The 14,746-nt window shown below is 61.1% G+C and overlaps 4 protein-coding genes across 4 annotated transcripts; all 4 read left to right on the forward strand.

Annotated features, from left to right (window-relative positions):
* Window positions 1-2,340: 2,340 nt before the first annotated feature.
* PLICBS_000555 (uncharacterized protein) lies at window positions 2,341-4,480 on the forward strand (the record flags this gene model as incomplete). The annotated part of the gene is made up of 3 exons (XM_018318431.1): window positions 2,341-2,577; window positions 2,665-3,615; window positions 3,671-4,480. 3 exons carry the CDS (start codon window positions 2,341-2,343, stop codon window positions 4,478-4,480), a joined length of 1,998 nt encoding a protein of 665 aa, XP_018183956.1.
* Window positions 4,481-6,839: 2,359 nt separating this feature from the next.
* PLICBS_000556 (uncharacterized protein) lies at window positions 6,840-8,829 on the forward strand (the record flags this gene model as incomplete). The annotated part of the gene is made up of 2 exons (XM_065599621.1): window positions 6,840-7,315; window positions 7,374-8,829. 2 exons carry the CDS (start codon window positions 6,840-6,842, stop codon window positions 8,827-8,829), a joined length of 1,932 nt encoding a protein of 643 aa, XP_065455693.1.
* A 766-nt stretch (window positions 8,830-9,595) lies between these two features.
* PLICBS_000557 (uncharacterized protein) lies at window positions 9,596-12,737 on the forward strand (the record flags this gene model as incomplete). The annotated part of the gene is made up of 3 exons (XM_018318428.1): window positions 9,596-10,508; window positions 10,566-10,663; window positions 10,716-12,737. 3 exons carry the CDS (start codon window positions 9,596-9,598, stop codon window positions 12,735-12,737), a joined length of 3,033 nt encoding a protein of 1,010 aa, XP_018183953.1.
* A 320-nt stretch (window positions 12,738-13,057) lies between these two features.
* Window positions 13,058-14,509, forward strand: PLICBS_000558 (uncharacterized protein; the record flags this gene model as incomplete). Its single annotated transcript, XM_018318427.2, has 1 exon — window positions 13,058-14,509. One exon carries the CDS (start codon window positions 13,058-13,060, stop codon window positions 14,507-14,509), a length of 1,452 nt encoding a protein of 483 aa, XP_018183952.1.
* Window positions 14,510-14,746: the final 237 nt, after the last annotated feature.

Below are 14,746 nucleotides of genomic sequence, written 5' to 3' on the forward strand. Positions count from 1 at the left end.
CCACTGGGCACCGCACCACCACTCGCTCCAGCACCCCATCCCCCAGCAACGACGCCGTGCAAGCCAGAGGCGCCCAAGCGCAGCCACTGAAGGAAAAAGCGCCCGCGGCGCGCCACCCCTGGCTGAGCTGTGCAAGGCGAGATGAGATGAGATGAGACGAGACGAGACGAGATGAGACCAGGCGACAATGAGCTGGGACGCGTAAAGAATCCGCTCACAACTGCCGCCAAAATGACGAGACTGCCACGGCACGCCATATCCAGTTGGCGCTAACCGGGGCAGTACCTAGCGGTACGGCCGTGCGGGCCAGGACCCAGGCGCGGAGGCTGGTATGTGTGAGGTACCCATTTTATCGCGACCTGCCTTCACCTCACTTTACTCGAGCAGCATCCGTACGTCCGGACGACACGAGTAATATGCTTGAACCTGACAGCCTGTATCACAGCGACGGCGACGGCAAGCAGCGCCGTGAATCGCGCATCAGCTGAGACAGCAAGCAAGGGAAAAAAGAAAGGAAAATGGGTGGCCACCGCTCTGACATCTCCGATCTGGGCGGCCAGGGTCTGCGGCTGTATCCGAGGGCTTTTTTTTCCTCTACTATTCCAATCTGTCGTGTCACAAGAGAGTGGAGCAATTGCGCGTTACGCTCATCAATGACAATCTTTCATTGCTCCATCCACGGTCAAGTCAACCGAGCAGGGCCCCGAGGCCCGCCGGACTGACGGCTCGGCAAGGAAGGGTCTGGTCTTTGAGAGTTGGAAGTGGGCACGGAGCTTGTCGCCCAGTGGCCCGCTCACGAGGCCCGATGGACGCGGCGGCCCCGTCGAGCAACTCAATCTGGGCCGCCCGCATTCCATCTGCCAGAAGGGACAGGCTTGACAGGATGCTTTCCCGCGGGCTGACTGGGACGTCGTCTCGTTTGCTTCAAGGGCCGTTTGATACGTTACTTAGGTAGGTACTGGCTCAGCACTTATTGGGCTGCTCCATTGTATGACATACATCACACATTGCATTGCATGCATACGCACCATACACAAGCTTCGTCCTTACATGGGCTGGCTCGTCGTGCTAGCGACAGGCCGCTTGCCTTGTTCGTCTGGGGCCTCACTCACCCCCGCCGCCGCCGCCGCCGTTGGCCACCAAGCTTGGGCATGGGCCAGTACATACGGCATGGCGCAATGGGATATGGGTGTCGAGTCAAAGTCTCAACGGGCTGCTGGAACCCCCCCCACCGGCTGCATCGCGTTGCACCAGCCCGACGTGCTAAGTTACCAACGGGGAAATGCCAGCCAGCCTCAACGGCGCGGGTCCCCCGCCACACACACATGCACACACGCACACGGGCGCACACACTCGCACACACACACCCCTCACTGCCAATGATGCATGGTATCAAGATTGAGCTGGGGCGGCGGCCGGCTGTTGTTGCTGTTGTTGCTGCTGGCTGATTACGTGACTGCCCAGCCCGCCGCCGCCGCCGCCGCCTGTGCTTTGCTGATGTGTAGGTACACACGTCGTCTGGGCCGCGGAGTTAGTACACAATACAGTGCGTTAGTGCTAAAGCCAACCTCCATCACCCGGCCAGGACCACTAAAAGTGACGGGACTGACTGCCCGCGCGCCCTCTCCTCCTCCTCGAGGGGCCCATGGCAACTTGGAAGTCGTTGGGCTGCCCGCCTGCCCGCCTGCCCCCGGTCTCCTCTCCACCTCATCTGTGCGGAGCAGCAGCAGCAGCAGCAGCTGTTAGGTTAGGTTGGCCTGGCCTGCCTTTCGCTCCGTCCGGTCCGCCGCCACCAAATGCACAACCGCCTGCGCCTGCACCTGCACAAGCACCCTGCCTGCACCGTCCGCCTTCCTTCCCCACCCCCCACCACGTCGTCCTAGTTGCATGGCTGGCTGTCCGTGTGTCTGTCAGTCTGTCGCCTCGTCGTGCGCCTGCGTCTCCCACATCCCACATCCGGCACCAAGAAGGGGGCCCCAAGGCAGACCTGGCCGGCCAACCAACGGCAGACCCTCCAAACCTTTTTCTTGTCGTTTACATCTTACCTTCTCGCAGCACAGCACTGCAACCGAGTGTCGTCCTTGCAGTGTCTGGACTCTCCTCTGCTCGGCGCATCTGCTTTTCGTGATACCCAGCGCCTCGACGGCGTCCAGAGCAGAAGCCTCGACATCTTGCGCCGCGCCGCGCCGCGCCGACCCGGGAACCGGGTACTGAGCCCCCGTCTCCCTCCGCGTTCCTCAGCTCGAGTTGCATTACTAAACACACATTCGTACTGCATCGATACCACTACGACTGCTGCGACCCAAGGCACACGTTCACCGACCAGCCGGGGCGCCCGCCATGATCTCCCCCGAGAACATCCCCCTCCCGCCAGACGACCCCGTGTCGCCTCAGTCGGCCCATCCGCTCACCTCATCCACCAGCGGCTCTGCGGGGACGTCGCCCAGCTCCATCTTCCAGCATGGCTCGTCGACGGGCAATCCGTCGTCGGGCAGCCAGACGCCCGTCCAGATGGACACGGACTCCAACGGCAACAAGAACCGCGACTCGACCGTCCCCGCCGCATGTCTAGCCTGCGTGAGTGGCCCTTTTTGCCCGACCCCGAGTGCCGATGCCATCCGCTTGGCCGAGAGCACCCTTCACTGACCTGTATTACCCACACAGCGGAGCAAGCATCTCAAGTGCGATGGCCAGAACCCTTGCGCCCGCTGCCTCTCGTCTCAGAGCGAGTGCGTCTACGTCGCATCGCGCCGCGGCTACAAGGGGCCTCGGCGTGGCACGGCGCAAAACCCGAACAAGCGGCAGGCGACGTCGCCACCCGACGCCAACGGCGGCGCGCCGTCCGACTGCCCCATGCTGTTGGGATCGCGGTCCGGCGCTGCCGCCATGGAAGGCAACGGCTATCCCGCCGTCACCATGATGCCCGGTGCTCTTCCGCCGCAGCAGGCCCAGCAGCAGTACACGCCCGGCCCCTCAGGCATGCAGTTGTACAAGTCCTACTGCTCCGTCAATGGCATCGATCCCGTCGCCTTTGCCGTCTCCCATCACAATGTCGGCCAGCCCATCCCCGTCAAGAGCGTACCCGAGCGCTGCCTTGATGCCTATTACCACTACTTCTTCGGCTCGCACCCCTTCGTCCTGCCGCGCGAGCACCTCCTGCGCCTATCCAAGAGCGGCGTCATGGAGGTGGTACTTGCGGCGATACGCTGGGTCGGCTCCATCTTCATCGACGTCGGACCAGCCGTCCGCGAGAGTCTGTTTGAGGAGGCGTACCGGCTCATTTACGACCCGTCCACGCCTCGCGATGGCTTCATGGTGCAGGCCATGATGCTGCTCATCGTCGGCCTCGACGGCTGCTGCAAGCAGGAAAAGGCGCGCGCCATCCTGAGCGACGTAGAGCGCCTGGCTCTCGAAATTGACCTCAACACGCGGCCGTTTGCGACGCTCCACGGCCAGGGCATCCCCGTGCTCGAGGAGAGTTGGCGACGGACGTGGTGGGACCTGTTCATCATCGACGGCATGATTGCCGGCGTCCACCGCGTCACCAACTTCCTTCTCTTTGACGTGCCCGCCGACGTTGCCCTGCCGTGCGAGGAGCACCAATATCTCTCTTCTGTGAGTACTTGCTCTTTCCTCGACAGATGCGCTTTCGCAAGCTAACCTCTGCTAGAATATCCCCATCCCCCTCTATCTCGAAGACCTCGAAGACCGCGACTTTTCCGACGAGGACCGCGAATTCTCCTCGTTTGCCTACCGCATCCTTTGTGGCCGCAACCTGGGCAAGTTTATGCGCACGCCGCCCATCTTCGGCCCCGAAGACGAAAACATGGCGCGCATCGAGGCGCTGCTGACCAACTGGCGGCTGCATCTGCCCAAGACGAAGCGCGACGCGCTGCAGAGGGACGGCAAGCTCGACGAGATGATGTTCCAGGCGCACATGATGATGCACGCCACGTCCATCCTCCTGCACCAGCCGCACTCGCAGCTCGACACGACACCGACGCAAAACATCAACTCGTGCGCGCCGCACCAGATGGTGCCGGCGGGCGACCTCTTCAACACGCACACCAAGCACACCATCGAGTCGGCGTCGGCCATCAGCGAAATGATTACGCACCGCGTGCCGCTGCTGTCGCACACGCACTTCTTCACGTGCGTCATCACGCTCTCGTCAATTGTGCACCTCAGCCGCTGGGCGCTCTTCTTCATCCCGCATGACGATGACGACCTGCGCCAGCAGGTGCGCCTCAACATCGGCGCGCTTAACCGGCTCGCCGAGGTGTGGGGCGCCGCGGACCGGGCGCGGGGGCAGGTCAAGGCCGTGGCGCAGGAGATTTACCAGGCCAAGAAGCAGCAACGCCTCAACTCGCAGTTCTGGGTTGGGCTCACGCAGGAAGACATGCTCAACACGATTGCCACCGACGACTCCATCATTAGCGAGATTGAGAGCTTCCAGGTGCCGCCCAACCTGTTGGGCTAGCGGCTGCCACCGGGGCCCCGGGCCCACGCCCGGTTGAGAGTTTGGCGTTTTACGGATCTTGAATATCTGGGTGTGTTTTGCGGCCACTGTCCGTCAGTCGGCGTCGACTTATATATAGTGCAGCGTTAAACCGAAAAGGTGTTGAGTGTAGGTTGTTCGTGCGATATGCTAGCGCGGCTCGTCTTACATACATACTTGGCTCTACTACTAAGTTACTATTTACCCACTGCGGATCTCATACTTGATTTTGCCTCAATGGCCGTGATCCCGGGCATGCACATGCCCCGTGTCACTCTTTGTCTTGTTGCGGAGCCTCAACGCGACGCGGTGTCGCAAAGCATTACAGCAGACGTCGTCCCGCGACCTTCTCGGACGTCGTTGAAGAGATCCACCTCAGCCCTACGAGGCACCATGCAGGTCCTGCCCCCCCTCTCCTCGTCCTCGGATACCCGGGGGGAGGGGGAGGGGGGTGGTAGGTGGTTGCATGATCCGATAAGCGAGACGCCGTGCGCACGGGAGGCTGCTTCACGTCTCTTCTTACCCCCTGGGTGGTGTGCGCAGGGGAGGGCCGCAGGACGGCCGGCCGAGTCGGGGACCACCGAGGTTCCTGGGCGGGAAAAGGGGAGGAGGGTGAACGGGAATCGGGGAGCTCAGGGGCGTCAGGGTAAGGGGGGGGGAAGTGTGAGTATAAAACCAAGGTACGTACGTACGTACGAGGACGGCATATAGATGGCGTCCATTATAGACACACCGGGCGAGTGAAGCTATTGTATTACATCAGTGCGATCCTTCAAGACGTCGCCGACCTCGAAGGGGGGGGGGGGGGGGGGTGGGCGCGGGACAGCAACACGACCTGCTGCGCGGTGCGAGTTTCTCTCCAAGTTTGCTCGGCCACCACGACGGACGGGGCGTGTGCGTGCGCGCGGGCTTTTGCGCAGGTCGGCGACCGCCCAGAGGGGGCTCAGCGGGCTCGGCGTGCGTGCGTGAGACGCAGCCCTGTAAAGGAAAGGTAAGTCAGCGGGCGGCGGGCGGTCCCGCTGCCCGCATGCACGTAATCGGGGATCTGAAATCCTCAAAACCATTGAACGCCGCAAAGTGTGCACTGCACTGCAACTGCGCTGCACTGTAAGTCTGCAGCAAAAGACGGAGTAAAAAAAAAAAAACGGAGGAAAGATGGCCAATGAGATGAGTGGTACTGCGAGCGCGGCAGACCGGCTGGCGGGAGCTACTGAGTCGCATCGCCGCGCGGGGAGGTACCTGTCTTCCTCCGGACGTAGGTTGTTGGCGGCACACGTGGCGATGGTCGCCGAAGCCTGGGGAGGCGCCCGGCGAGCTGGTGGGTCCCGCGCCGGAGGGCCGCAGGGGTCCATGAGGACGCCGAGTAAAAGTGGGGCCTTCGGGAACCATATTCGAAGGGGGCGCTTGCTTATCAACGTTTCTGGAACGAGTGCCCGGGTTGTTTGTTTTAGGTAGTTCTGTCTCGGGACGTCGCCGCAGCCCTGCGGCGACCCGCGAGCGGACTACATACGTAGCTAGCAGGAGCCCACATTTGACGTGCGGCAGGGGGGGCTTGATGTTTTGGAATCCTGCTGTACGTATTCCAAAGTCGCCGATGGACTGCACGAGGGCCTCGGCGAAGGGCGGCCAGGCAGAGACTCAGAAACATGGTCACCGTCCGGGGGGAATGCTAGATGACAAACCATGCCTCTGTGATACCAAAGTTTCAGCGACGTAGGGTGCAGAGTGAGCGACGAACGCAGTGTAAGAGTCATGACCGCATCGTTGCACATACTCTGCGAGCTCTCTGCCGTTGGTCCGTCCACACCACCCACGTCGAAATCCCGCGCGAATCCCGCGCACACCTGCGATCGGGGACGCGGCCCCCCCTTATGCGGGACGTTCCCGAACCAGCAGGCCGACAGCCGATGGAGGGCATCTCGTTCCAGTGTGCGTTTCACAAAGGATAGGGGCTTTGCTACTACTACCACTTCTACATGCGGGACGCCGTCCCCCCACCCGCGCGGCGGCGCAGTCGCCTTGCAGCCCGGTAGCCGTGAATAGTAATAATATCGGCCCCCGGGGATGCGGCGTGGCCAGCCCGACCCATTGGTCGCCGATGTCAGACTGGACGCAACCCGCCCGGACCGGCACCGTTTCGATAATAAAAGCGCCTCAGCCGCTCTCTCGTGCGGATCATGTGGGGTTTCGTGTGTCTTGTACGACAGCTCTTCTCATAACTAACCATCGACACTTGAGAGAAATCCTCCGCTTAGTTCTCTCTCTGCGATTTCGAGACTTTAAAGATCCGACTCGTCTATCGTCCCGAGTGCGTAAACCCCCAGGGGGAAACATCGCCGACATGTCGGACAAGGAATCTCGTAGCGACCCCGAGTCCTGTGCCACCGACGCTCACCTTTACAACTCGACCATCGAGCACTTGACGTGGCGTGGCGTCACCGTTACCGTCAAGGACCGCGAGACCAAGCAACCGCGAAATATTGTTGACGATGCCTTCGGCATAGTTCGGGCCGGTGCGTCTATACCCCCTCAGAGTGCGGACCTCGCGTCGATCATTCTTGTTGACATTGCGTTGCTAGGCGAGATGTGCGCCCTCATGGGCCCGTCGGGATGCGGCAAGACAACACTGCTGAATGTCCTCGCCGGCCGCCCGACCAACGCGAGCAAAGTGGAATCGGATATTCTGGTTAACGGGAAGCACGTCTCCAAATCCGACTTTCGACAAATCTCGTGCTTCGTCGAGCAGGAAGACGCCCTCATCGGGTCCCTCACAGTCCGCGAGACGCTCGACTTCTCATCGCGGCTCTCCAGTGGCAGGTAAGACAGCCGTCCGTCCGTCCTGTAGTTTATTCGGGTGATTGACTAAAGGAAACAGCCTCGACCGCAAACAGCGCATCCGCCGCATCGACGCCCTCCTCCACTCTTTTGGCCTCACCGAGCAGGCCGGCACCCTCATCGGCACACCCATCCGCAAGGGCATCTCGGGTGGGCAGAAGCGCCGCGTCGGCGTCGCGAGCCAGCTGCTCATGAGCCCGAAGCTGCTCTTCCTCGACGAGCCGACCAGCGGACTGGACTCGGCCGCCAGCTGGGAGGTGGTCAACTACCTGCGCGACGTCGCCCGCCGCAACAATCTCATCGTCGTTTGCTCCATCCACCAGCCCTCGACAGCCACCTACAACCTGTTTGACAAGCTCTTGCTGCTCTCGGGTGGCAAGACGCAGTACTTTGGCTCCGTCGAGACCGTCGTGCCGCACTTTGAGCAGATCGGGGTCCAGGTTCCCAATCAAGTCAACCCCGCCGAGTTCTTGTTAGAGCTGGTCAACATTGACTTTGCCCGGGATAAGGAGGCTGCGGCGATACGACTGGGCGAGCTCCAAGAGGCCTGGGAGACGTCACCAACTTGCAAGAGTGGACGCGACGAGGTCGAGGTGGCCGCGCGGTCAAGTAGCGGGCTCACGCTGGATTCGGTCGAAAAGAGGCCGGGATCGCCGAGTCTCGTCTTGACGCTGCTTCATCGCAGCTTCATCAAGAGCTACCGCGACGTCGTGGCGTATGGCATTCGGATAGCCATGTATCTGGGCCTGGCCATCATGGTGGGCACGGTGTGGGTGCGCCTCTCGGCAACGCAGACGTCGATCCAACCACTTATCAACGCCCTCTTCTTCGGGTCTGCCTTCATGTCCTTCATGGCCGTCGCGTACGTGCCGGCCTTCCTCGAGGACCGCTTCCAGTACGTCAAGGAGCACCAGAACGGGCTGTACGGCGCCGCCGAGTTCATCGTGTCCAACTTCATCATCGGCGTGCCTTACCTTTTCCTCATCTCGGTCCTCTTCTCCATCATCTCGTACTGGCTTGTCAACTTCCAGCCGACGGCGGTGGCCTTCTTCACGTGGGTCATGTGGCTGTTTCTGGACCTGCTGGCGGCCGAGTCGCTCGTCATCTTCATATCGTCGCTGGTCCCCAGCTTCGTCATCTCGCTGGCGCTCGTCGCCTTCGCCAACGGGCTGTGGATGGCAGTGGGCGGCTTCATGGTGCCGCCGACGATCCTCAACGTCTTCTACAAGTACGTCTTCCACTACTGGGACTACCAGAAGTACGTCTTCCAGGGCATGATGGTCAACGAGTTTGCCGACCGCGTGTACTCGTGCGGCAGCGGGTGCCGGTGCATGTACGACTCGCCACTCGCGGATCAGTGCGAGATTGCTGGGCAGGCGGTTCTGGACCAGTACGGGTACGCGACGGACGAGCTCGGGCAGAACGTCGGAATCATGGTTGCCATTATTTTTGGGTATCGTCTGGCAGCTTGGATCGTGCTCAAGCTGCGCAGATAGCCGGCGACACGGCGTTGGAACGGCGGACGGCGGTAAAGATATCCTTTGTATTGAACTGGGGGGAACGGAAAATTGCAACTAGACGTGATGGTGTTAATGCGTACCTGGGCTGGCATAAGATTGGGTCTCGTCAGCACGTTAATTTGTCTTGATGGACGTTGGAAGACGCGATGTGATGCGAGGCACTTGCAACCCGGACCATAACGGTGAGATGGCGGGTGTGCTTCTATGTGGAGAAGGTGATGGGATGGCTGGCTTGGCCATCAGTTTTCCTCCCCCAAGCCGGTCGGCGGGCATTTTTCAGTTCATTGAATTGAGTCGTTGGCCTGTGCCTCAGGCGCCTCGGGCAGGCGGTGTGGGCATGTGGCGCTGGCGGTCCCCCCGTGGGTTAGCACTCCCCACTGCACTGCCTGGCTCGGCTGCCAGGTCGGGCTTGGCTCCAGGTCGTCAGACCAGCACCACCTGGGCAGTGTTCAGGGGACGGAACTGCGCCGCCACTGCTTCGAGCCTACTAGGTACGAGACGCTGGTGGGGCTCCAGCGAGACGGGAGCGACGCAGCAGCCTGGAGGAGGCTCCCGTCTCCCCGTCCAGGCTCAATCTGACGGTGCCGTCACTCGGGTCACGCAGTTGGTCGCGGGGCTGAAACCTCCTTCGCATCCCAACTCCCGTCCTCCAACTCCCGCCCGCCGACCAGCACTCGCGTCGCATCACCACCCCCCTCTGTCCCAACCAGCCAGCCCTCCGCCCGGGACGGCCAGAGGCGACATGTCCGCGTATGGACACCAGCAGATGGCGTCCCACCCGGGCCAGCGACACCATCACGTCGGCGGCCACGGGCCCGTCATGGCCGCGCCCGGTGTCGTGGCCCCCGCGGGCACCTTCTCGCCCGGCACCAAGATCCAGGTCGGCAGCCACCGCGTCGTCATCCAGAAGTATCTCTCCGAGGGCGGCTTCGCCCACGTCTACGTCGTCAAGCTGCCCAAGCCCGTCGACGGCACCGATGTCGCTGTCCTCAAGCGCGTCGCCGTCCCCGACAAGGAGGCCCTTCGCAGCATGCGCACCGAGGTCGAGACCATGAAGCGCCTCAAGGGCCACCGCCCCATCGTCACCTACATCGACTCGCACGCCTCCGAGATGCGCGGCGGCGGCTACGAGGTCTTTCTCCTCATGGAATACTGCAATGGCGGTGGCCTCATCGACTTCATGAACACGCGCCTCCAGCATCGCCTGACCGAGCCCGAGATCATCAACATCTTTGCGGACATTGCCGAGGGTGTCGCCTGCATGCACTACCTCAAGCCCCCGCTGCTGCACCGCGACATCAAGGTCGAAAACGTCCTCATCACCTCCAAGGGTTCGTCGAAGCGTTTCAAGCTCTGCGACTTTGGCTCCGCCGCCCCTCCGCGCCCCGCGCCGACCACCGTCGTCGAATGCCGTCAGATGGATGAGGACGTCCAGAAGCACACGACGCTGCAGTATCGCAGCCCCGAGATGATAGACGTCTACAGGAAGCAACCGCTCAACGAAAAGTCGGACATTTGGGCGCTGGGTGTCCTTTTGTACAAGCTCTGCTACTACACGACCCCTTTTGAGGACCAGGGCCAGCTCGCGATCCTCAATGCCAGCTTTCGATACCCCAGCCATCCCATCTTTTCCGACAGGATGAAGAAACTCATTGGTAAGTGGTGTTCGAAAGCTGTTACTGTCTTGGCCGCAAGCGCGCTGACTTCTATAGCCTCAATGCTGCGCGAAAAGTTGGACGACCGACCGACGATATACCAGGTTCTCAAGGAAGCATGCTCCATGCAAGGCAGACAGATCCCCATACAAGATGTAAGCCAGCCTCCGTCAAAGGAAAAGCTCGGCGTGCTGACCAATCTTGCAGATTTATGCCGGACGATCTCATACGGAGTCGCGATCCAGCGAGCGGACGTCGGCGGAGCCGAAGCCAAAGTCCCAAGCCGTGGGTGCTGTCTATTCACCGCCGGTGCAGGAGCAGCAGGCCATTCCAAACGTCGTGCCCATGAGGAGAGGTCGTCCAACACCGTCACCAGGGCCCGCGAGTAGCACGCAGAAGCCCAACTCATCGTCGCACAAGGTTACCGAGGGCGATCCTTTCGCGGCTCTGGACGCAAAGACGGCCCGCAAGTTCGAAGGCGATGAGCTTTCGTCAAAATTTCCGACTCTGGATCAGTTCTCTTTGCTCCACGATCATGGAAGCCAGTTCAACTTTGACTCTTCTACGACGTCACCTCCACCGCCAGTGCCGGCCAAGGACTCGAACAATAAGCTGGCCGAGAAGCTTGCTGATGCTGCTTTTGCGTCGTCGCGCAATAGTCCAGCAAATACGAACCCAACCATGAGGCCTCATTCCGTTACGCCTACAGTTCCACGTCAAGCTCTTACCTCACCTCCAATTGACAGACCACCGTCGAGCTCTTCCACAGCCAGGCAGCAGGCCGACATGAGCAAAGCACAGTCCATAATCAGCAGCAACCCGGATCTTCAAGCCATCTCCGGACAAGCTGCCTCGAAATATGTCTCAACAGGCACCATGACAACTGATCTGTCACCGACGTCTTCAAGGCCGGCCGAGTTTGGGACTACGCAGCGTGCTAATGAAGGGGCGCAACCGTCAATCTCCCACCGCCCCGCACATCTTCGTCAGCCGTCGCTATCATCTAGACCATCGTTGGAGGACAACAGGGCGCAAGCCACAAAGGCCGAGTCAACGGCGCGATCCACTGCGTTTGCAGGTCGGCCGAGACCGGCCAGTACCAACTTCGAATCTAGCACGCTCGAATTCTTGCGTGAGAGAGAGGCTTCCAAGGCTTCTGGAAAGATGGATCGGACGCCATCTAATGGATCGCTGCACAAGCCAACTCCGAGCCTGTCGACAATCACACGTTCGAGTAATGATTACAAAGTCGCAACTCGCTCGGGGCTGTTGATCGATACAGATGGTTCGGATTCGGACGGGCCACGAACGGATGTGGTCTCCAAACGCTCCAGCCTGCCGCCGGGCGTGGCTCCGAAGAAGCTGGCTGGTAAATTCGGTGATGCCTTCCAGCGGTTCGAGAACACTTCTCCCGCGGACAATGGTGTAGGCCGAAGAGCGCCCTCTCCGCTCAAGGAGGCTGCGAGGAGAGGCCTGACTCCTATCGCTGGCTCCGAGGTAACGGATGATCGCAGCGAAGACGGCCTTATCGACCTCGGCGATGACAACATGACGCCAGAGATGAGGCGTGAAGCTGAACGGCGCAAGCTGGAGGACGAAGAGCGGCGGGTTGCCGCAGCACAGCGGGAGTACAAGAACCGCGTTGCAGGCGGGAGCTCCAAGCCGGTCCCAGGACCAAAGAAGTCTAGCATCCAGAGCCGCGTTCAAAGCTTATTAGATGAGGATCAACGACCCTCACACGTGGCAAGGACCGCGGAGGGCTATGGGAAGTACTCGGACGCGGCAACGGCAGCCAGCAAGGCGGACAAGACGGACAAGCCAACGCCCACGGTGCCCCGGAAGCCGCTGGCGGTATCGAGGGCAGCGATCGATGCGAGAGCGCATGAGTCAGGGTCCGCACCTTTGTCGCGGGTGCAGTCTGCCGGTGCGGCGTCTGCCCCAGCCGCGCTTGATTCAAAGCCAACGGGCAGCAAGCCAGCGGCACCAAGAAAGCCCGTCCACCTGAACAAGTTCGCGACAGGGGCGAGGCCTCCATCGCCAGCGAAAGGTACCCATTCATCGCAGCTGGAACGCTTGATAGCGGCCGATTTGCCCGGGCAACCGGTGCTGGAGATGTCTGCGCAGGAAAAGGACGACTACATTGAGGACTTTACGAAGCGGTTCCCGAGCTTGAGCTCGATGGAGATGGACGCCGTCAGAGGCGGCGGCAGCGGCGCAGTTCGGCGATGAGCAATCTTGCCAACACATAGACCATGTCATAAACAACGTTTCATAGCCAATGCGACAATGAGACATGTATAAATGGATTTTTGGGGGATTTTTTTGGCTCTTCGCTCTCTCACCAAACACTGGTCGTCGCTGCTCCAGGCGATGAGCCCGCGACCACCATGTGCTCCGTCTTTGTTAGCGCCAGTGGGGTGCTGCACCGCCAGTGACTTCATGGCGTTATCTTATCGCGACCGGGCCAATTTTTTTCTCGCCGCCAGCGACACCGCAGAAAGGCCAATTTCAGACCAACTCCAACTTGGCATCCTCAACTCCCTGCAAACATGGCCAAACGAAAGAGACACGGCGCCAATGGCGGCGAGGCTGTCGCCGATGCCGTGCCCAAAAAGAAGTCGAAGGCTACAAAGTCTGCAAAGTCAACGACGAAGGAGCTCTTGGTGCCCGAGACGATACAGCTCGTCGCGGGGTCCTACGACCAAGTGCTCCATGGCATGACGGCGGCGATCGGGCCCAAGCAGGACGTCGACTTTGCCGACACGTTCCTCTTCAACGCACACACCTCGGCCGTCCGCTGCGTCGCCGTGTCGCCGGCGTCGGCGCCCGTCCCGGGCCAGACGCAAAAGGTGCTCCTCGCCTCGGGCAGCACCGACGAGCGAATCAACATCTACAACCTGTCGGCGCACCCGCCCAGCAAGAAGAACCAGGACGTGCTGGCCAGGGTGGCGCCGCGGCCGATCCTCGAGAACCCCAAGAACCGCGAGCTCGGCACGCTGCTGCACCACTCGTCGACGGTGACGGCGCTGCACTTCCCCACGCGCTCCAAGCTGCTGTCCGCGAGCGAGGACTCGACCATTGCGGTGACAAGGACGCGCGACTGGTCGGTGCTGAGCAACATCAAGGTACCCAAGGCGAAGGCGCATGGCCGCCCGAGCGGCGACACGGCGGCTTTCGGATCCACACCGGCGGGCGTCAACGAGTTTGCGATTCACCCGAGCATGAAGGTCATGATTAGCGTGAGCAAGGGCGAGCGGTGTATACGACTGTGGAATCTCGTCACGGGAAAGAAGGCCGGCGTGCTGGGCTTCTCGAGGGAGATGCTGCAGGAGGCTGGGGAGGGCAAGCACTCGTCGGGTGAAGGCCGGACGGTGGTTTGGGGGTCTGCGGACGGCGCGGACGAGTACGCCGTCGGGTTTGACCGCGGCGCGGTGGTATTCGGCATGGACAGCGTGCCCAAGTGCATAGTCATGCCCTCGCCATCGACCAAAATTCACCAACTACGCTACGTCACGATCGACGAGGAGGCCGGGCTATCGCTGCTGGCCGTGTCGACCGAGAACGGACGCATCGCATTCTTCTCGACCAGAGACGACGACCTCTCGGAACCCAAGGAACAGAACGACAAGACCCAGCCGCTCAAGCTGGCGAAGCTGGTGGGCTACGTGGGAGGCAGAGACGCGGGTGTCACAGGCCGCATCAAGGACTTTGTCGCGCTGCCGAGCGAGGCGAACAAGGGGACGCTGTACGTCGCGGGCGCGAGCAGCGAGGGCAAAGTCCGGCTATGGACGCTGCAGGCGGAGGAGCTCGCGGCCGCGGTGAAGGAGCCGAAGACCGAGGGGCCGATGGGCAAGCTGCTGGCCACGTACGAGACGCAGAACCGCATTACGTGTCTGGCTGGGTTCATGATGATTCCTCGGCCAGAGGGCGCGGAGGACAGCGAGGACGAAGTGGACGACGCGGAGAGCGATGAGTCGGAGGATGCGTCTGACGAGGAGTGATGGGAGGCTCACGCCGGCGTTCGGTCAAAACATAATTGAAGCATCATCCACTGCATACTGAGATACGTATACCCAGCCAGGTGTTCAAATAACGGGCCTTTGATACGGCTCTGATGTGCATGTGTGTTGTATGTGAACAGCAGCGAATGTGCAATGCAAGGTTGATCGTTGGAGTGCGCATCGGTCTATTCCAAGTTAAGTGCACAGCTGCGAGACCGTGCAGGGCGTCTCGTCCGC

This window comes from Purpureocillium lilacinum (assembly GCF_023168085.1).
Source record: "Purpureocillium lilacinum CBS 284.36 DNA, scaffold_1, whole genome shotgun sequence".
NCBI lineage: Eukaryota > Fungi > Ascomycota > Sordariomycetes > Hypocreales > Ophiocordycipitaceae > Purpureocillium > Purpureocillium lilacinum.